General features: G+C 47.7%; 3 protein-coding genes across 4 annotated transcripts; all 3 read right to left on the reverse strand.

Moving 5' to 3' along the window:
• Positions 6684–8247, reverse strand: LOC8071110 (ubiquinol oxidase 2, mitochondrial). The gene is made up of 3 exons (XM_002448410.2): positions 7773–8247; positions 7044–7661; positions 6684–6943 (listed from the first exon to the last, which is right to left on the reverse strand). Exons 1-3 carry the CDS (start codon positions 8091–8093, stop codon positions 6884–6886), a joined length of 999 nt encoding a protein of 332 aa, XP_002448455.1. The 5' UTR covers positions 8094–8247; the 3' UTR covers positions 6684–6883.
• LOC8072147 lies at positions 9329–12046 on the reverse strand. Its single transcript, XM_002448411.2, has 5 exons — positions 11702–12046; positions 11174–11304; positions 10633–10758; positions 10346–10473; positions 9329–9837 (listed from the first exon to the last, which is right to left on the reverse strand). Exons 1-5 carry the CDS (start codon positions 11931–11933, stop codon positions 9522–9524), a joined length of 933 nt encoding a protein of 310 aa, XP_002448456.1. The 5' UTR covers positions 11934–12046; the 3' UTR covers positions 9329–9521.
• On the reverse strand, positions 13926–21447 carry LOC8072274 (protein Brevis radix-like 2). Of its 2 annotated transcripts, none has more exons than XM_021463892.1 (7): positions 21307–21447; positions 21051–21086; positions 18616–18804; positions 15259–15707; positions 14990–15134; positions 14398–14891; positions 13926–14265 (listed from the first exon to the last, which is right to left on the reverse strand). In XM_021463892.1, exons 3-7 carry the CDS (start codon positions 18721–18723, stop codon positions 14187–14189), a joined length of 1275 nt encoding a protein of 424 aa, XP_021319567.1. In that variant the 5' UTR covers positions 18724–18804; positions 21051–21086; positions 21307–21447; the 3' UTR covers positions 13926–14186. The 2 variants fall into 2 exon arrangements, with proteins under 2 accessions (XP_021319567.1, XP_002448457.2); XM_002448412.2 differs by having other exon boundaries at positions 21051–21152; positions 21307–21439.

The following is a 21692-nucleotide window of genomic DNA, read 5'->3' on the forward strand; positions in this document are numbered from 1 at the left end:
AGGGAGGTAACGGGAGCACCTCCCGAGGCTGTCGCCTTCGCCACGGGCGGCTTCGGCTTGTGCTCTCGTCGTCATCGTCATCGGAGAAGAGGCGCTTCACGTCGAACCTGAAGACGAGGTAGCCCACCTTTCGATCGTACACAGATACCAGGACGCTGTTGCCGCGCAGGAGGCGGCGGCGCGGTGCCATGTTGTCTTTTGCTTTTGGAACTCTTGACTTGATGAAACGCCGTGCCGTCTGGAGCTAATTTTGTACATACAGCACATCGATCTCCTATATGGCTATATATACACACACAACTACACAAGGAAACATCGGAGGATCCAAGTATGTAACCGAGTCAGAGTCGGTGTACATTACTAGTTAATCTATACCTAATAATGGAAAAGGAGTAGTACTAATTATATATGGAATATTGGACGGAAAATAAAACATTCCTTATTTATCATGTAAACCATAACCAGCAGACGTGTTGGCCTATTTAGGAAAAAATGATGATATTTTCATATGGATCGAGAAAACCTCCAGACTCCGTCCCCACTAGCAAAATAAAGCAAAATAAAAAAAAAACAATATAGCAACCTGGCTTTATGAATAATATTCATCACCCCGGCGGCATTCATCAGCACACTTCGGCGAGGCTTAAAAGTTACTGGACGCATTGAGAGGTGTTTTGAATTCTAGAGCTGTCACATTCATGCTTCTGACCACGCCCACACGCGCCTTTGAATTAGTATTTAAGACAACTTTAAATAACGTCATCATGGCACTAATAAACCGAGTGCAATGTGGTATGAATTTTGAAATTTTAATAATTGTTATCCGCGGTCAGTAAATTGGATGTTTTATCACTAGTATAACTGTTGACACCGTTTTTAGGCACAAATCGGGATGGTCAGAGAAACTTGATCGGTAGTCAAGGAGGTGCTGTATCTAGCTGATAAGAAGATTGCCGATAGTTGATGATGCCGATAACCGGATGATGGATGGAAGATGTTGCTAAGGTTGACGGTAGCCGATGATCATTGCTGATTGATTGCCGATGTTGATGATTGTCGATGCCGATGAAGAAAGGTATGCCGATGATGATGAAAGGATACAGGGAGCATGCCGATGATGATGGAGGAAGACACGGGAGTTGCTAAGATGACAATGGTGATATGCCGATCACCAGGATAGATAGGTGGTTATTTTCCATATTTGTTAGAGTTTGCCTTATGTAGGAGTCCTGTTTGGTTTAGAATTAAATTCTAGTCGTATACGATTGTGACTCTTTAGGACAGAGTATAAATATAGGCCTAGTAGCAATGTAAGAACACAATCAATCAATATCATACATAAGTTTTACATCTACTTTTACATCTACTTTTCGACGACTTCGTCAACTCGTATATTTTCTTTTATTTACGAGTTCTCAAGGATTCAGGCCTTGTTTAGTTTCCAAAAAATTTCAAGATTCCCCGTCACATCGAATCTTGTGGCACATGCATGGAGTATTAAATGTAGACAAAACCAAATACTGATTATACAGTTTACCTGTAATTCGCGAGCTGAATCTTTTAAGTCTAGTTAGTCTATAATTGGACAATATTTGTCACAAACAAACGAAAGTACTACAGTAGCCAAAACCAAAATTTTTCCTCAACTGAACAAGGCCTCAACGAGCAATGCTCGACGAATTCACGAGTTCCGTGTGAGTACCTCTTGGCCGTGGCATCCGGGCGCATCGCTGTTGTTAGGACCAAAGTATTTAAGTTATCACCTTTGTCGATTGCTAGGTCAAATCAGCTGGCACGCCTCAACGTTTAAATCGGGTATTAGCCCTTTGTGTTTGCAGATCTATTTTTACATCAACACATCTTTTGGCACGTCCAGTGGGACAAATCTATCAACAAAATCAACATGGCTACTGCTGATCTCGACACGGAGAACATCATTGCTGTGACACAAGCAGATCTCAGGGACGAGCAGAAGCGGGCTATGGAGAGGGCTATGGAGGAATACAAGCAGCTTTGCTTGAAATCCTTCAGCGTCAACACGCGTGGGGAAGTTGTCCAGAAGCAAGAACTGTCGATGCCTCGGCAAGTTACTTTTGATCCCAATCCTAGTAAATTGCAAGACATGGTTGACAATGCTATTAATCGTGCCTTGATTAATCACTCCAATGTGCTGTCCAATATTGTTTACAATGTTGTGGCTAGAACTTTTAAAGAAGGACAGACACCACCACTATATGCTGGCCCGGCCTATCACTAGCCAGGATTATTATCGGTTACAGCTCCATCGGCTCCTGCGGCCGTTGTGGGTACAGAAGCTACTTCTCCTCCAAGTACATTAGGGTTGACCAATGAGCAATCTACACCGATGAGATCTAATCCAACAACATCAGGGGGACGGGTTCAGCTCAACACAGATCTATCAGCATCGGCAATGTCAGGATCTGTGTTTTAGAATTGTCAAGTTCCTCCCAATTGGTGGGGATATGGTATGTCTCCAGAGTTTTTTACACAATAGTTCTGGAACATCTCAGGTAACTGACTTAGCAGGAAAGACTCCTATGACATCGGCACCTTCGGTTTCACCGATGACTCAAATTTTTCAGTATTCAACAACTACTACTGCAAGACCTGTTACAGGAAACTTTCAAACGCCGACATTCCAAATGCCTAATGCAAATTTATCGGCAAACCCATTACCGACCCAGCAGAGGTTTATGACTCATACGGGTTATGTTAACCCAACCATGACAGCTAATTATCAGCCATCGGAAGGACCTGCGCCGATGAACCCCAATAATGGTTGGACTGAGCAGTTGTTCTTTCCACATGTGACACAGCAGAATCATCAGGCTACAGAATTCCAGCAAGGACAGGTGCAGGTCGGTTTTCATAATCAAGGACCGATAAATCAGCCGATGAATCTCGCTCAATAGGTTGGTGGTCAGCAAGCTATGGCCAATGTGATGTTTCCTGAAGACCGTGTACCTCACAGACATGTGAAAGCTTATTAGAAGGTGCCAGAAATTCAACCCGCACATCGGCAGGACGCTGATGCCTATTGGGCTGATAAGATAGTAGAAGTTATGAGAGACCAGTTTGGAATAAATCCTAAGGTTAACACTTATTCTTATCGGACACCATATCCTTCTGCTTATGATTTAATTCCGCTTCCAAATCGGTACAAGGTATCAGATTTCACTAAGTTCTCTGGACAAGATGACACATCAACCATGAAACATGTCAATCGGTTCATCATTCAGTGTGGAGAAACTGCTAACAGAGATGAGTTAAGAGTTCGTTTATTTTCATCATCTTTGTCAGGATCGGCATTTACCTGGTTTATTTCATTGCCTCCAAATTCAGTTATTACTTGGGCCGATCTAGAAAAGCAGTTTCATAAGTATTTCTTTTCTGGAGTCCATGAAAAGAAGATTACCGATTTGGTGAGACTGAGACAACGTAACGATGAATCGGTTGAAAGCTTTGTGCAGAGGCTGCGATATGTAAAGAACAAGTGTAACGGTCTGGTTCTGGACGACTGGTAGTTAGCCGATTTGGCTTTCCAAGGATTATTGCCACACATCAAGGACAAATATGCTTCTCAAGAGTTTAAAAGCTTGAGTCATTTGGTGCAGAGGACTTTTGATCAAGATATCAAGGTTTTTGAACGTAGAAAAGACTGGAATAAGAAAGTATTATTTGTTGATGAGGCAGTGAGTTCAGATTCAGATGAAAAACCAGTCATCGGCTTGACAGAGTGGGTGAAAAATAAAAAGCCGATATCTTGTCCTTTTGGTCAAAAAGAACCGGAAAATTTTGCTTTTGATATCACCAAGGCCGATAGAATATTTGATTTCTTGCTTCAGGAGGGGCAGATTAAATTGTCACCCAATCATGTGATCCCATCGGCAGAGGAGTTAAAGAAAATCAAATACTGCAAATGGCATAATGCAACATCACACAGCACGAACGAGTGCAAAGTGTTTAGGCAGCAATTGCAATCGGCCATAGAATCTGAGAGAATCAAGTTTGATAATTCCAAAGCTCAGAAGCCGATGAAAATTGATCAACACCCTTTCCCTGCAAATATGTTGGATGCCAAAAGTAAGACTAAGATCTTAACATTAGAAACAGCTGAAAAGAATGCATCAGTGGATCCTCCATCAAGTAACTACCGATGACGCTAAAGGAAAAGGCTTGATCAAGGAGGGTAGCAGCTCTGTGCGGCCTCCTCGCTCTGGCGTTGTGATTACTCATAGACGGCATCGGGAGACTTGGCAGCAGCGTGAGGATCGGTATCGGCGTCAACAAGAGAAGAGGGAGCGAGAAGAATGGAATCGGCATAAAGATTACTGGAATTGCCCATTTTTCATCCATTGTTGGGAACAAAATATTAAATTGCCGACTGTCAGAGACTATCCTGAGTGTAATGGTTACCATCGGTATGATTGGTCAGATCAGCGATTCCAGAACAATGATCGACGTTTTAATGGGCCGATCAGGAGGAGAATGTCAGTTCATGATCGGCTGGGGGGCAGGCTTAGTGTGCATGACAGGCTTGGTGAACGTGTTGGTCATTTTCCAAGGATCCAAGAGGAACTTGAAGAGATGGCAAATGCGCGGGTTCCCGATGAATTCATATTCTACAGAGATGCTAATACTCATCGGGTGGAGTCAAGAGAAGCTCACTATCAGCCAGTATGGAAGACAAAACTTCCTCAATGGTGTCCAGAAGGATTAACAAGGACGCAGAAAAGCATAGGCGGTTTGTTTAAGGAACCGCCTGTGTAAATCTATTAACACAGGCGGTTCACGTAACCGAACCGTCTGTGTAAATGGTTCATTTACACACGCAGTTCCGTTATGTGAAACGCCTGTGTTAATAGATTTACACAGGCGGTTCACATAACTGAACCGCTTGTGTAAATGAACCATTTACACAGGCGGTTTTCTTACAATAACCGTCTGTACTGACCCTTTTATACAGGCGGTTTTTAATTTTGGCCGTACAAATTTATAACACAGACGCATTATAATTAAAACCGTTCTGTGCAAACTTTTTGCCCCCGCCGGCTTAGAGCATCTGTGTACTAGTGATCGGATTGTCTTTAGTTGCAAGAAAATGATCACATGGAAGCAACAAAAAATGCAACAATGGAGTTGCATGCATGTGGCCAAGTTAGAATGTTCACCACCGACAATATCCATATCAACTAAACCCAGACCCGCTATCAAGCACGACGAGAGCAGCACAAGAGGATATGCACCCAGCTCGAGAGAGGTTCCCTCCACTCATTGCAACAGCCACCATCACACCCTTCAACTAAATCCACACCACCACGAAGCCCCCACATGACCATGCTCATGGCCACTATGGCTTAAGGCACACGATAGACTCCACACTCTCTATATTAGTGCTATCGTACCCTTGGCTCATTTAGAGTTCCTCTTGCACCTTATTGCTAGCAGAACTTATAATGTGAATAGTGAAACATTAGGTAGCTATTAGATAGCTACCAAAACCAAAAAATGAGCATTGAGTGTTAGTCTAGAGTACTACCATGTCTTGGATGGCATTTCTTGAGTTGAAGCTTGAAGAGTTGCTACTCTTGGTGATTGTCACAACCTAGATGGTATGGTAAAGAACTTGGTGACCTTCCTTGATGAAACTATTGTGAGGAGGCTCCAAAAGATGTACATGCTACCGAAACTCACCATGCCAGAGTGCCAAACGCTTATTCATTAATGGATGGGATTTTAACTAAAGTCTTGGTGACTCTTGATGCTCTAACGTGGATTAAGGGTTGTGCCAATAACCCGATACCATAGGAAAAAAACGTTCTTGTGTTTCCTACTGCTCTTGACCATCTCTGGCTCGGATGCCTTGTGCACAAAAGGGCTCTGAGCGAGCAGGCCTCTAGAACCCTGTTTGCTTGTGTATCACAGGTGATCAAGTTTTAGGGACCGAATTGGCACGAATACTTTTCCTTGTGCTCCTCGGTGATTTGATCCAGCTGCTATCTTTCTCACATGAACAACTGCTTCGTCTACTTCTTGGTGACCACTCATGGGACTGCATTGCATACCTCTTCCAACGCCAACCCTAGATCAACTACTTCAAGTAGGTCACCATGTCTAAGCATTGTGATAACGCCCCACCAGCCACGTCCAGCACTGGTTTGGGTCATGTGTGCTATACTTCTATAGATCTATTGATAGAAATGGCTCTTAGCATATTTATTTGCGTATGTAAATGTATTGCTCTATGTCGATTATGCTTATCTATATATCCTATAAAGACAAATTCCACTAAGCTAATTCTCTTGTACCTCCTTGCACCACGTCATCATCCACTTCTCCTGTTGTTGAATGCAATTAAGTGTCCACTCATAAATAGTTTTAGTAGTGGATGCAGCTAACTACACAATACCATGCATGCATACTGCTAGCAATTATTCTCTCACGTGATCTTCTCTCTTTCTCTTCCGAAACTGACTACTAAAACTATATATAGATGACTCAATAGACTATAGTGAGACCATATTTATATCTCTCTTCATATCCGCGGCAACGCGCGGAGAATCCTCCTAGTTTGTATATCATGATCTATGCCCTGTATTATTTTTGGATTAAAATATTACCGAAATGTGACTAAATATTTAACACTATACTCCTGTACTGTATTGATATAGAAGGAAATACTCATGTATTGTTATTTAAAATATCTTTAATAGTATATGTACAAAGTATACAAGCTACTCCGAGTAGCAAACCCGTCCTGATCGATCTGCTGAGCAACTTTGGCTAGCACAACGTATAAGATTAACGATAGGGTAATAATTGTGTAAAAATGCTGAACTGAGCAGCAGGCCACGTCGACTTGTTAGTGATAACCGAGCGGCGCAGGCGTGTCCCTGAGCTTCATCCCTTGGTAATGGATGTCCTGCGAAACGTATCAGGCAACATAAACCAATGAATTAGCTGGAACCGGTCAAAGTTGTTCAGAACAATGAAATCTTGTCGCCAGGTGTAAGAGTGCGTACCGACGCGAAGTGGTTGACATCACGGTGGTGCGCCTCGTCGGCGCGCACGACGGTGACGACGTCCTTGAGCTTGGCGTCGGCGGGGAGGCGCCAGTAGTCGATGGCGATGGCGGGCGCCGGCGTGTTCTCTATGATGCCAGCCTCGAGGTCCTTGAGGTACTCGGTGTAGGAGTACACGGCCTCCTCCTCGAGGTAGCCGACGACGCGGTGCGCGAACTTGGGAGAGAGAAGGTAGCCGACGAAGTAGGCGTTGAAGAAGACGCCCTGCGTGGCGAGCACGAGCGCGCGCTCCCACCACTTGGGCTGCGTGACCTCCAGGAACGTCATGAGGTGCATCCGCTCGTTCTCGGCCTCCTCCAGCAGCGCGCGGATCCAGCCGCCGCTGTGCTCGAAGCGGCGGAGCGAGCGCAGGTGGAGGAGCATGCCGCCCACCATGCCCGGCACGGCCGCCACCGTCTCCAGCAGCAGCGCGTGGCTGGCGTGCCGGCGCTGGAAGAAGAGGTCCATGGGCACCCGCAGCGACTTGACGATCAGGTACGCCGCCTTGTCCGGCAGCGTCGTCGGCGCGTGGTGCTTCTTCACGTCGATGGACGTGTCCGACGTGTACGCGTCCCACGGCTGCAGCAGTCCAGTCAGTCACAGTTTATGAGCGACGACTAATCATGCAACGTGTTTCGGAGGTCCATGAAACAGCCTGTGATTATTGATTGCAAAATGTGTAGTACTCACCCGGAAGGACGTCCACTTCCACTCCGTGCCGTCCTCCTTCACGAGCTTGGGCGCCTCGATGCCCCAGTAGCTGACGATGGCCTTCTTGCTCTGCCCGCCGCCTGCTGCCTCCTCTTGCTTCCCGGTGCCGCCATGCTGTTTTGCGCCGGCATCTTCTCTGGCAGCCTCGGCGGCGGTGCTGGCCATCCGCGCGGGGAGAAGCCTCGCAGCCGCGGGCATGACGCCCCTCGCGGTGAGCCCGGACACGGCCGCCTGCTCGGCGGCGAACAGGCGCGGGCCTAGGTGGCGCAGAACCGCTGCCCCGGCCATGCGAGAGCTCATGGTGTGGACGGTGATCAACTAATCACAATCGACTTTTCTCCCAGTCTCCTTTCCTGTGGCCTGTGGGACAAGAAAGCCTTTTTTTTTTTTCTCCTGCGACAGACGACTGATGATTTGTGTTGTTGGTTGTTGCTGTTAGCATGGAATGGTGGCGCTTTCAGTTGGGGTGGGTTTTATACGTGCGCGCCCCTGGGCTGGCATGGTTGTACCTGTACGCCCAGCAGTCCAGCACGATGCTTCTGGCAGGGTGGTGCACCGTTGCGGTGAGCCGTGGTCTCCAAGTGCCGTGCCCGTGCAGGAACATGATTGATGTGATCGAGACGGAAGCAATAGAGACGAACCCACCAACGGATGCGCCCATGACCGCGCCAGAAAGAGCCTTCCACGGCTTCCAGGGCCGTTCGCGAGAAATCGTTAATGGTCTGTCATGGACTAATGGTTGAGCGGTTGACCCACAACGTGACGGCCAGCGAGGCAGCGAGCCAGCCTTCCGCGAACTGGTCCAGGACGCCCGCCGCCGTGCGGAGCCACGGGATGCGCGGCTACTAATCGTCCGCCTTTGGAGGTCAACCGGGTGGCCGGCGCGCGACTTGACCATTCGCCGTGGCTGGAAAAATGGCAATCGAATACGGAAATGGTGCAGCACGTGCAGGTGCGACAAGTTAGGAACGCACACCAGATTCCATTCAGAAAGGCAGGTCAAGCTGAAGCGGGTCTGCTGCACAATGGAGATTAGGTGGAATCTTTCTCGGCACTAAGGAAAATTCAATGAAATTGCTCTTGTCTAAAGGTTTCTTCTAGACATGTCGTAACAATTAGCCTGACGGAAAAAGAATGAGCGGTAGCAGCAAACAGATACTTGCGCCATCGAACCATAGGACACCCCGAAGGCATTCCCCATTTCCCCACCTCGGAACAAAGGACAATCCGAGAGGTTTCAGTGCAGTTCGTTCCACCTCACGGTGCCTGCTCAAATCTAGAGTTACAGCGCTTGAATGCCAGATTAACTGTGATGTTTATCTAGCTTTGCTTGATGAACAGATCCATGAAACACGTTGTTTGGAACAAAAGATGCAAGTGCAGCACATGCAGTTGCAGCAAATTTGGAACGCCGCCAGATCAGAAAAGGGCAAAAAGCTCAAGCAGTCTATACGGAATTGGTGATCAAGTGGAATCATTCTCCGCAGTCTGCAACGTACAGTCCCTTCCATTTTCTAGGAAAAAGATGGATCATCTGTGGCGTCAGGTCGTCAGCTAGCTGTCCTTGATAAAATGTGGCACGAAAAACATGTTTGTGACAGAGCAGCAGTGTTGGCATGTACATATACTCGTACAACAGAGGACTGATTTCAGATCAAAAGAAGAAAACTTCCTAAATAACCGAATGGTATTACAAGTACAATATACACCGGCGAATACATCTACAGTTTAGAAGAACCTCTCCATGAGTTCAGAATCTGACAAAAGTTCTTTCAATCCGATAAATTTGCTATACTGCAAGGTGATCCAGCCAACAGCTGATACATAGGCAACAAGAAGGCAGGCACGCTTCAACCGACTGGCAAATGCTCTGATGCTATGCTTCCTCACAGCCCACCGGGCTGCAGCAAGCAACAATCCATAGAAACCTCTAAATAAGACTGTAATGAACATCGAACTCAACATGCCGAGCACAACACCTGCTGCTACATATCCAAGCATCCGTTCTGAACTGAAATCTTCTGACACATACATCTCTGAAAACCTGTAACATTTCGATGTAAAGTCAGCCAAAAGGGAATGGAAAACAAAAGCGGTATCCAGCTAAACAAGAACAGGGAACCATTTTCGAAAAGTAAAGATGTGCTGGTAATTAGCATAGGCCTAGAAAGGACATAATAAGTTGCTAGAACTCCCTCTGGTCGTGACATTCCCGATTGGAGAACTGTACTGGTCCATAGGCCAAACTGTACTAGCCCATAGGCCAAAAAGGGGATCTCCGAAAGTCACAAATTATCGAATGGAGGTAATGTCACTTAAAAATATACGCAGTGAAAGTGCACTACAAGCATACTTGACTTTTGTCCATCTGATAAAGTAATAAATTAGAAAAATAATCTGGAAGAGACTACAGCAACAAACTAGCAAACAGATTATACAATTCTAGCCATCTAAGCTTGATCAAGTGATCTTTGAATTAGCTCAACATTACCATATGTTGCAGTACCCAAGTAGCTGATACAGGGGATTTTGAGACAAAGCATAATACTCACAGTATAAGTATCCTTTTGAGCAGCTCCGTAGTTGAAGGTTCCTCAGCAGTACAATTGAATAGTTTGTCCGAGTGAATATCAGCCTTGTTACTACCTAGCATATATCTGCAACTGTATGATTCATTGACCTACAAATAAGGAGGTCATGAAATGGCAATGTGGAAATTGAACTGCCAGTTGACAACTACACATCACTCGAGCAAAATGTGGTGGCGTAACTGAACATTCACAAGAAGATAGGACAAACCCTTAAAGCACCTTGAACTAAATAATTCATAGTAAAATACCTTGAACTTTAATGTTGTTGACCATGCAGCACCAAAATCAGGTCGACAATTATGAGGAAGAGCCTCTTTTGGGGCCTCTGCCACTGCATAAGATACTTGGCCAGAAAAATATTCTGTGTATTCAACCTACAATTCGATTCGCAACACAAATGATAATGGGTCAAATAAACACATATCACAAGGCTTCATGAATAATGAATATTAAAGGCACAATGAAAGAAGCATGGGTAGTTAACAGGATGCACAAAACTGAAAGTTGGTGCACAGGATGTAAAAACGTTTTTGTCTTTGTTTGCATATCTGCGAACCCATTTAAACAAACTAGAAACTATGCATAACTTCTAAACCTTGTCAACATAAACAGAGTATTGTGCGGACTAAATCTAGAAGAGGAAATGAGTGTGAGAATAGCCTCATAACTATACCCAGTTAATATTGGATTTAACATGTAAGTTTTAGCCAATCATCAGCTTTAACAGCATTTCTAGCAGTTCTCCTAGAGATGTAACCATTGAAGTGCATTACAGCACAAAATTGTAACCTGTAAAACTGAAGCCCAGTAGTAGTCATCATGGCAGCGGAATCTTCTCTTACTCGACGGGTAGAAGATATGCTTAGCTCTATAGTTCAATAATCCAAGCTCGCAAACCTTTGATGACCTAAGGTCAACACCTGACAATGTACCAGCAAACACATCAATCACAAATGGTACATATGTAGCAGTACAATTTCACCAAACAATTGGTAGGTTAAGCAATCACATTATAAGCATACTAGATGCGGTCCAATGGAATCTTCAGTATCTAATAGAAGAGCACTAGTAGTGCTAGTGCAATGCAATTTACTAGCTAACATAGCAAGCTCACACCATCTGAACTGTCTAAAACCGGACGAGTGTTAAAAAAAAATATGTACATCAAAATGACGATTAAGCTAAAATTTGCAGTAAGCTCTTGGAACATATCAAATAACAGCTAATCTGCGGTATTAATTCCGCTAGCCTTAACCAAACACTAAGATCTACAAGCTGCAGTTACGGAAATAGATTGGGCAGGGAGTAGCGACTGACCGGTGGAGAGGACGCGGCAGGTGGAGGGCATGGAGACCGATGCGGTGGATGAGAGGCCACCAAGCGCGAGCCCAGCGAGCCCGACGAGGAAGGAGAAGAGGAACGATACCGCGATGGGGAAGGCCACCCCGAGGGCGCCACGGAGTGCAGACCTTGGTCGCTGCCGGTTACGCTCCGATGGCTGTGCCCCATCGCCCACAGGGGGCCTCGGAGAAGGCGCTGGCGGATCCATCACGTGGATGGGTGATCCATCGCTCCGATGCCGGCGATCGCCGGACGCCGGCGCGGGGAGGGTATCTGGTTGCAATTGGGCGCAGCGGCTGTGGACCTGTCGTTTTCTTGGGCTTTGGTGACCGCTGACTTTGCAAGACTATTTTGGGCCGTATGTGCAGTGGGCCAGGGGCCTAGCGTGACTTGTAGCATGTCTTCGCTGGACGAACCGACGAACACATCCTTTGCATTTGTGTGACAAAAACACAAAATGGTAAAAATATACCCTTTCTATTTCCATTTCTACATTATTCACTGCAAATGAGATTGGGATCAGACAGTCAGCTATGAAAACAGAATTAAGATAAATACGGGTGAAAATTTAACAGAAACGAACGGGAACCAAGTACTTTTTTTGAGAATTGGGAACCAAGTACTTAAGCTAGGACAATTTAGAGTAGGGCACTAGGGCTCTTTATATCCTTTCTAATCTATAGGAATAAAGATTTTGATGAAAAACATCGTATTTAATTGGATCTATAAATATAGATATCCTCTATTCTGGATTTCTCGCTATTCAAAAATAGAGAGTGATAATCACTCTCTAGAATGTACATAATACATAGAAAAGCTATTGGAGGGTACAATGGTATAGAAACTGATTTTTACTCAGATAACTTTTCAAATGATAATTCGGTGAGTAAATTTTAAAAAGATTTTTAGAGAAGCTCTTACACATGCCAACATCACAGACTCACAACACGAGAACTCAACTACTCAAGCTAAGTGTCATATATGCAAACGAGAGTAATAAACTTTTTTTTATGGAAAAAGTGATCAATTATTCAAGAGGCTGCAAACAGATTGTCCCTGTGTTATATATCCCTATGGGTGTGTTTGACAATTAGGTGGGAAAAGAAGTGGGAACTGGTGATGGGAGTTGATAGAGAAAATTAAGGTGGAAAATTTACTTATAGCTCCAATTCCTTGTTCGGTTCATGTAGGGAAATAAGAAAGGGAATTCATATCCCCTGTTTGGTGTGGCGGTTTTGACGAGGAAACTAAAAGACAAATCATGATGGATGATGAGGATCAATTTTTTCTTTTATTAAAACCCAACTCCGACCAGTCCCTATGGAATTGATTAGTAGGAGTTGCCCCGCCCCCAACTCCCCTTCCCACCAAAATTTCTATTCCGACATAACACAGAAAATATTTCTAAACTCGTATCTCTAAACTCTCACTCCCTACTTTCAATCACCCCAAACCAAACGAGTCGTATGTGCCATTGTCAATTCCAGTAGGTTGATTTGCGTATCTCTTTTTGGAATAGAAACTAGAGATGCAAGTAGACTAGCCTAGAAATTCATAAATAGACTTAATTTTACGGGTTGCCAAGCTTATATACGGGGACTAGGGTGACTCCATGTCTCGAATCTAGACATGTTTCAGTTCAACTTATCCCCACCATGCTCAGGAGTAGTGTAGTCCCGCCATGTCATACTAAATAAAATAAAATTGGAATGAAACACCGACTCTCAATGGAGAGTTTCATTCTATAATTTCAAAAACATTTAATTTCAAAACTCAGAGAGTTAGTAATTGTGTCAAAAGATTAAACTCATTTATTCTCTCTTTTCTTAAATACCGGTCATATCATTAAAAATACCTATGTGGTAACCTATTTAATGCAAATGAAACTCACTTGAAACTCTCATTGAGACTAGCCTTAGTATCTCATTAGATAAATCATTGATTATTTTCAGGTAAACTTATTTGGAGATTCAAATACTGCTAATATTTTATATAAATTTAGTCAACGTTAAAAAAATGATTAGCACGAATATTGTAGCTTCACTTATTTTGGAACGGAGTAGTAAACATGACCATTCCTTGCAATACATATTCCACGTCTCCACCCCAATTTACCAGCATTATTTTCACCCACAACAAAATCCGTACTACGCTTACCGAAATCCGCAAGAAATGGACAGAGTTAAAAAAAAAAAACAAATTAGACCAACGAAGAAACCAAGATGTACATTACAAAATAACTTTAAACCAGACACGGTACCAACAATGTACAACCTTATTATTAGTTTAGTTTAGGTAACTAAAGACAGGTACCATCTCCCATTTCTTTCACTTTCACAGTTTCACCCTTCACATTCTTTTCACCATGTATAGCGGTATCATCTCCCTAATCTATCCCCAAAACATATTTGATTATCCAGTCAGGCCTGAAAATTGCCATCAGCTCTTGTCTGATCGCTTGCTACAGATATTCAGCTTGTATTCTCTCTCGGTTCTGCTCCCACCACACCTTTGCCCTCTCCTCGCCGAACCTCTCCCGGCTGCAATGCAACACAACAGAAACATGCATGGAACAGACAGGAACCGTGTGATCAAGATGGATTTTGTTTACTAATGAGTCAGTGACATATGCTTCCGCAGGTCCATGACTGATCGGTGCCATATATACATACCTGAAGCGGATGCGGCGGAGCTCGCGGGTGCCGTCGCCGAGCTCGCGGATGGTGAGGCACACGCCCGGCTCGTCCTCCTCGATCCACTCCGTGGCTTCCAGGTCGCTGACGTTGCTGAGGGACACGGAAGCGGCCTCGTCCCGGGACGATGTGGTGGCGCGCGACGGGTCGTAGGACGACGGGCCCCCGCCGCCGCCCATCGCGGACGTTCCGGCCACCGACGCCGCGGAGTTGAGCATGTTGAAGTGGTGCGCCCAGACGTGGTCCGACGGGTCAGGCACGGCCGCGGACGGGAAGTATGCCTCCTGCCTGGTGGAATGCGCGGCCGCGTACGGTGCTGACGAGGACCCGGACCCTGCCGTTGCCTTGAACGACACACTCCGGCCGAGCTGTTCTTTGCTTGCCACCGGCGGTAGTGGCGGCGGCGGTGGCGGCGGCACTGTGATCGGGCTGCCCCTGCTCGTCGAGCCGCCAAGGGAGTAGGACGAGTCCCTCTACGTGCGTGCATCCAATCCAACACTTAGCTTTGTCGAGTTAATTAAAGAGCGGATCAAAACAATGGATGCATGCAGTGTACTGTAGCGATGCCCACCAACACGGAGTCGTCGACGGAGGACACCGGAGTGGAGCACCCTTGCTGCCGGCCGCTGAACGTCACCACGTTGTACAGCTCCACGATGCGGTCGTAGTTCTCGCCCCACCACCGCTGCGCCTCCCACTTATTGAACATCTCCCGACTACGACGAGTCGACGACGTAGTTTATATGCATGTGCAAACGACAGTTAGGAGTTAGTTGCAAGAATCAATGATCTCAATAACATGATCACGGAAACAGTGGCCTTGTAACGACGACGACACACCTGAAGCGGATGCGCTTGAGGTCGTTGCCGCCGCTCGGGATGGTGCCGAAGGTGATCTGGACGCCAGGCTCCACCTGCGCCGTCCACTCCCTGGGCACGGCGGCGTCCTCCACAACGATGACATCGTCGGCCGCCGCCTCCTTGCTCGGAATCCAGCCGCTAATCCCGGGGCTCTTGCGGTTGCTCCTGGTCATGTCCAACGTATCCGACGGCGCGGTTCGCGCCCCACCACCGGCGGCGCCGCCTGCCCCTGGCGCCAATGCGGTCCTTGGGTAGTAGTCCTCGCCGAGAACCTTGCTCGCCGGCGTGAAGCCGGTGTCGTCGATGAAGCTGGGGTAGGCCGGGCGGCGGTACCTGCTGCCCCCACCGCTCCTGAACGACTGGGTCCCGGCCGTCGTCCCCTTGCACTGCTTGCTGGAGCCGGAGAACTTGAGCACCATGTCCTTGAGCTGAAGACAGCACATTGCATCGTTAGAGCCTAGTTAGCCACCACCACTCGAAGAGTCATTGTCATAGGCCAGAGTGACTGAACAAGTACTGTAAGACAAGTGTAACGCACGTAAGCGGTGACTCGAACTAGCATATAAGTAGCTATCAAGTACTGCCCCTGTTCGGTTTAATTAGTATGCAAACTAGTTAGGATTTTCTATAAAAGGTCAAATTCGACAGACACTGCTGAATATATAAATAGTATCTAATCAGTCCAATTATATGGACAATTAGTGCGTAAAACGTTTTAACACGATATTGATTTACAATATAATATTTGTTTGTGAAAGAAAGTGGTGGTCCAAATGCACCCGTAAAGATTTTTTTTTTCAATTTTTCAAATGCTAATATGCCTAAAAACGAACTTCATAGTATCAATGGTAACATATATAGCTTGAAGGATCCATGCATGCATGTTGACTGTTGACTAATGAAGGGTCCAAAACATGACTATCACCTAGCTAATGATGGAGTACTCAACAAAGCATACCCTTAACGCACACGCTTAAATCAAAAGCAGCTACGCCGATTAGCAAGGTGAACACGGCTACACTACAGATTACCGATAGAAGAAGAAAAAGAAAGAAAGCAGGCTGTGAAGAACTGCAACTCGACAGAGGACCACTCTAGCTATCTGATTCATTCTAGGGACACACAGGGGGTCCGGGGCAAATCTTTACCCTTTTGTCTGCAACAAGGAACCATGCCATGCCGTGTCACAGTGTCATGCATGCAAGGATTGCGGGCTCATAATGGCAGGCCACGCAGCAGCATATGGCCCCTCCTGGGGAGCGACTGTGTGTGTGTGTGTGTGTGCGCAACGCGTGCATGTGTTATGCGTTGCGTGCGCCCACGGAAAGACCACTACAGCCGCAGATGCCTGTGTCGCGCCGCGGCAAGGCACGTCGGCACGTCGACGTCGCGGCCCGTGTCTGCGTGCGTGCGTGACCAGGGCGCGGCCGGCCGGCCGGCAGGGGGAGGCCCAGGATGGGCCCTGGGTGTTGGGGGGCTGCATGCTAGCAGGCCGAGGCCGAGGACCACGCGCGCGCGGCCGGCCGCCGTGGCCCGCGGCGTCGGCCCTTTATTCGATGGCGAATGCCGATTGCCGAGAGCTCAAGGAACGGCACACGACTACTACACGACAGCAAGCAAAAATGCGTGTATGTCCCAGCAAGGTTCCATACACTGCAGCCGCGGCATGCCTACTTTTCCACGAGGAAAAGAGCAGGCGATCGAGCAGCCATGGCGTGATCGGGTTCCAGCAGGCCGCGGGCGCGCGCGCGCACACACACACAGGCACAACAGTACGTGTGGCTGCAGCGGCGCAGCATGTAGCATGGACGAGCGTAGCCGGCCTGGCCCTTTTCCTTTCGGGCAAAGAGAATGAGTGATCAGTGGTGGTGTGGCGAGTGAATAAAGGTAGCCTAGGTAGGGGAATGTTTGGGAGCAAACTCTCAAATCCGGCACAGGCGCGCGGCAAAGTGTTGGCAAGCTGCAAAGGCAGGCACCGAGGGGATGGGGGAGGATCCAAGCAAGAAAAGGGCCCCCCGGCTGCATGATGCTTTGTCAATAGATAGGTATCCCCCACCACACACAGGCATCCACTCATCCTACCTTGACCGGCTTTTTACTAATTTTGCCGCTGATGAGAGGTGAGGAAAACTAACGCCGTGAGCAAATTAAAGCATGCATGTCCTGCAAGCTTAGTATGTAGACTGATAAAAGGGGATTGATCGCTGTCATTCACGCTGCGCTTTTGAGCGTGCATGGTTTAGGAGCAGTCTTATCACTGCAGCAAATAAAGCTTGACAAAACAGCTGTTGTTGTAGCTATCTCTGTTCAAAGCAACTCTCGTCGTCTCGATCTGTGGCCAGCTGCAAGCTTTCATCAGGGGCCATCCCCCATAATACATGACTTTTGAGTGTAGCAGCGTGGTAAATACGACGTACGTATATAGGGGAAAAAAGGAAAAGCTACAGCTTTGCTGGACGCTCGTCGCTCACACGAACCGAAAGACATGCAAAGAGTTCGTTTTGTGGTTAATTAATTTGTTGGCTGGAGGGACAACGACATGGATGAACAAAGCAAATGACCTTCGATTTCGAAGACGACGAGCTAGGCGTCACGTACGACCGGTGATGCGGCGTCCAATGGAAGGCTGATCTGGCTCTCTGCGTACGCGCGTGGGGCGGCGGAACTACTCCTGTGACCCAGCAGCGCGCGGGCGCTAGCTGCAGGCAGCCAAGTACTCGTAGACGATCTATATGTAATTTTATGATTTTAGAGAGCTCGTCATCTACGGACTATATATAATTTAACTTTAGATGAAATTTTAAGGTGGTCCATGAACCATCTGATGTTGTTTGTCTCATGCGCCCTCGTCAACCCTGCAGCGGCCCTTTTTTTTTCGATGTAATTGGCGTCTTCCTCCTGCACACGCGGTTCGGTTAGGCTAGGAATTCAATTCGGTTGAGGGTTGCGACACGGCCCGGCGCCGCAGCCCGCAGGCGTCCACGTACACTACTGGCCTTTTGCTTGGCCAAATTTCCTATCGATCTAGCGGCATGTTGTTAGCACAGTGGCATGCACAGCGCAGGCGGCAGTGCTAGCTGCTGTGCGTATAGCTCGTGCATCAGATAGAGGCTGCTGTGCATGCTCTCTCTTCGCTCTCTCGAGCACTGATACACAGTACTACTACTATACCTAGCTAGCGAGCGAGCCTTTCAAAAGAGTAATAATACGTACAACGTAGCAATGACAGTAGCATGCATATGTAGAGACGATAGGGAGATATCCGCACAACAATAAAAAAAATGTACGTACGTAGGGATCTCAGATGAGATGGATGTGTGGTACTACTATACGTACCTGTGAGGTGAGAGACTTGACGGCTTCTTTGCCGTGAGGCGTCGTGGCCGCGGCACGGGAGCCGTCCTCTCCGCCTTCCTTCGACGAGCACGCAATGCATGCCAGCATCTTCACTTGCCCTTAGCTATAGCTAGCTAGCTAGCTAGAGTCACTGCTCTATATGTATCGTCTATCTACTACAACCTGCAACTGTTTACAAGAGGTGGTTAAAGTTTCACATACAGTATATATCTTGGAGAAGTGAAATAATCAAGATAGAGATAAACAATTAATAAGTACATCGTATATATCAGCAGTTAGCTAGTACAAGTACACAAACGCGTCCGCACGTTGATTATTTGTGTGCATGCATGGATTGGACCCAAATGTCAAACTCACTCGCTCGAACCATGCAATCTACACAAAAACTAGCCAGTGCGTCCTAGCGATATACCGGATGCGGTACACCATTTTGTACATGGTAAAATAATACATGCGGGCCCGCACGTGTGGTGCACCATTTCTATATATGTCAGCGTGTAACACAGTAAAATGCAAACGAAAACTACTTGCCCTGCTGACACAGTGACATCATATCCATAAATAAATAAATACTGTATAAAGTACAACGACAACGACCACTGTATCTGCGCGCTATCACTTATATATGTTGAGTCGCTAGAGCACAAACAGTAACAGAGCACCAGGCCAGGCCGCGGTGACCAAGCACGAACAAACGACGAACCGTACCTGTGCTCTGCGTGGACACCTCGGCTGCATCACACACCACACGCCGGCAAAGGAAGGAAGCCTTGTCCTGTCCAAGGGGCAACTCAACACAACACTGCAGATGCGAGGTCCTGTATAGCTAGGCGGCTAGCTAAGCTAAGCTAAGCTAAGCTATAGGGGGAGGACCAGATGATAGAGCAGTAGAGCTTGCGTGCAGTTCCACCTGCGCTAGCAAGACGTAAACGAGGCAGCAGGCAGGCACGGCGGGCGGGCGGCAGCAGATCGACCGAGGTCGAGGGAAGCAGCAGCCTGTTGCAGCATAAACAGAAGGAAGCCGAGCGAGCAAGCAACGCCATGCCAATGCCAGTATGCCACACACATGGTAGCTGTTGTTCCCCAACACCAACAGTAAAGGCACTATGCAGCAGGCAATGTCAATGGGCGGATGCATGCCACAACTGTTGTTGTCATGCATACGATGCAGAGCGGCACCGGGCAGGTAAATACGGCGAGCGAAGCTTCTCAAGTTTTTTGTTTAATAAATAAAATGCCCGTGTAATCTAGCAGTAGGCAGGCCGGCCCGGCCGCCATTGCCCTCGCCTGCCTGTCCACGGACGCCCTACTGCTGCTGGTACTACTACTGGCCCAACCAGCAGCCCCACACCACACCACCACGCTGGACAGGCGCGTATGGGGAAGACTCCAAACGAAGCAGCAGCAGCAGCAGCAGCCAGAGCAGCTCGGCGCACGAGGCGGTACGTCGCAGTCGCAGTCGCAGATGTGAGTAGCAACAGTCGCAATAGTATGCTTGCTGGCGTGCTCCCCTTCTCATGCCGAGATCAGCGTAGTGCCTGCCTGGACTTTATTGGTCTCCTCAGGCTCAGGCGCCGTCCGGGCCCCGTTAAGCGCCCACCAGCCAGCCAGCGAGGCAAGAGGCGGCAACGGGCCGCCGGACCCGCCTAAGATTTTACCCTTTTCCCCCCTTTCTGATTCTGAAATCTGATGTAGGAGTTTTTTTTTTAATCCCCTTCCATTTCCATTCCAATCCGTTGGAATTTAAGACGCGTTGCTGCAGATGCTATCGCGCGCGACGAAACGTTTATGCTGCTGCATGCTTGCTGCAGACCTGCGGCTGCGGCGGCGCTGCCCTGCCAACCAACCTTAAACCTTTGCCTGCCAGGTGATTATTAATTGAATACTGCTACCATATACGAGATGGATATAGGGAGCTAGAGCTAGAGCTAGATCGACGGCGATAAGGCCACTTCCCTAACTGTGACAGCCACAAGCTAGCTATAGGGAGTGTCCGCGTCCGCGTCCGCGAAGGTACCTACCCCGCCGTGCAAACAGTGTGCGCGGCCCCGCAGCTGCGGCGCGCCGCGCCAGCAGCTAGCGGTTTGCATCGCCCGCGTACGGTTTCTCTTTCTCCGTTCCCCGGCCGGCCGCGCGTCGACGCCGACGAACACCCACCGTACCGACGACCAAGACGATTTGGGATCGGAGTCACCGTACCCACCCCGATAGCGCGAGAGAGGACAACGCAATCACCGGCCCAACTAAAAACTAGTCCTTTTCTTTTTAACTTCAACCACGAAATAGAACCGAAGAATGAAGATGGAGCAAACAAAGCAAAACAGAAAGAAAGAGAGAGAGAGAGAGAGAGAGAGAGAGAGAGAGAGAGAGAGAGAGAGAGAAAGGAGAGGAGTTGTCAGCGTTAGTTGTTGTACCAGGAGGTGCTATGGCGTCGATGTCGATCTTGAGCTCTGAAAAAACAACACCGCGACGACGGCGATAAAAATCAAGCCATTGATCGATGCGACGGCAACAAACTAGATAAAAACAGTTTTTTTTTAAAAAAAAAAGGTTAGGATTTGGTTCAGAGAGACAAAACCAATATATACACAATGCCTGCAAAGCGAGGACCAACAGGCCATGGGAAATCCGTCGGAGCATGCAGTCGTAGTGCGCGACCGGGTGACTTACCGGCAGATGAAGAGTAGAATCCACGTCCGGCCGGGCGGTGATCTGAAGAGGTCTGCCCCTCGCCGAGAGGAGACGAGCGATGGCCGCCTGGGTGGAGGAACGAATTGAAAGAGAACGGGATGGGATGGGGACGACGCGGCCTCGTGCGCTCGCCTGGGCTGTGGTGGACTCTTCTTTTTAAAGGCCTCCGCCGACCCCTTGCGACGACAACACCAGACTGGTGACTAGGACCGGAGCTGACGTGGAGGCAAGAGAAGTCGCAGGACGCAGAAAAATCCTCACTTGCGGCTCTTTCGTCGCTAAACTCGGGTCGGACCGCGTGAATGAATGAATCGGGAAAAGCGACAGCGTTCGTGGGACTCTTATCTATAGAGAAGTTGGAGAAA

The sequence above is a fragment of the Sorghum bicolor genome, chromosome 6 (genome assembly GCF_000003195.3).
Source record: "Sorghum bicolor cultivar BTx623 chromosome 6, Sorghum_bicolor_NCBIv3, whole genome shotgun sequence".
Lineage (NCBI taxonomy): Eukaryota > Viridiplantae > Streptophyta > Magnoliopsida > Poales > Poaceae > Sorghum > Sorghum bicolor.

Excerpts from the sequence above, each read along its gene's own strand:
- LOC8072274 (XM_021463892.1), bottom strand. The coding sequence starts at position 18,723 with ATGCTGGCATGCATTGCGTGCTCGTCGAAGGAAGGCGGAGAGGACGGC. Across the intron at positions 15,708-18,615 it reads TCAAGTCTCTCACCTCACAG|CTCAAGGACATGGTGCTCAA; the intron begins GTACGTATAGTA and ends TGCTGTCTTCAG. Across the intron at positions 14,266-14,397 it reads CTCCGCCGCATCCGCTTCAG|CCGGGAGAGGTTCGGCGAGG; the intron begins GTATGTATATAT and ends GTTGCATTGCAG.
- LOC8071110 (XM_002448410.2), bottom strand. The coding sequence starts at position 8,093 with ATGAGCTCTCGCATGGCCGGGGCAGCGGTTCTGCGCCACCTAGGCCCG. Across the intron at positions 7,662-7,772 it reads GGAAGTGGACGTCCTTCCGG|CCGTGGGACGCGTACACGTC; the intron begins GTGAGTACTACA and ends GGACTGCTGCAG. Across the intron at positions 6,944-7,043 it reads ATGTCAACCACTTCGCGTCG|GACATCCATTACCAAGGGAT; the intron begins GTACGCACTCTT and ends TACGTTTCGCAG.
- LOC8072147 (XM_002448411.2), bottom strand. The coding sequence starts at position 11,933 with ATGGATCCGCCAGCGCCTTCTCCGAGGCCCCCTGTGGGCGATGGGGCA. Across the intron at positions 10,759-11,173 it reads ACTGGGCTTCAGTTTTACAG|GTTGAATACACAGAATATTT; the intron begins GTTACAATTTTG and ends ATCGAATTGTAG. Across the intron at positions 10,474-10,632 it reads CAACAACATTAAAGTTCAAG|GTCAATGAATCATACAGTTG; the intron begins GTATTTTACTAT and ends CCTTATTTGTAG.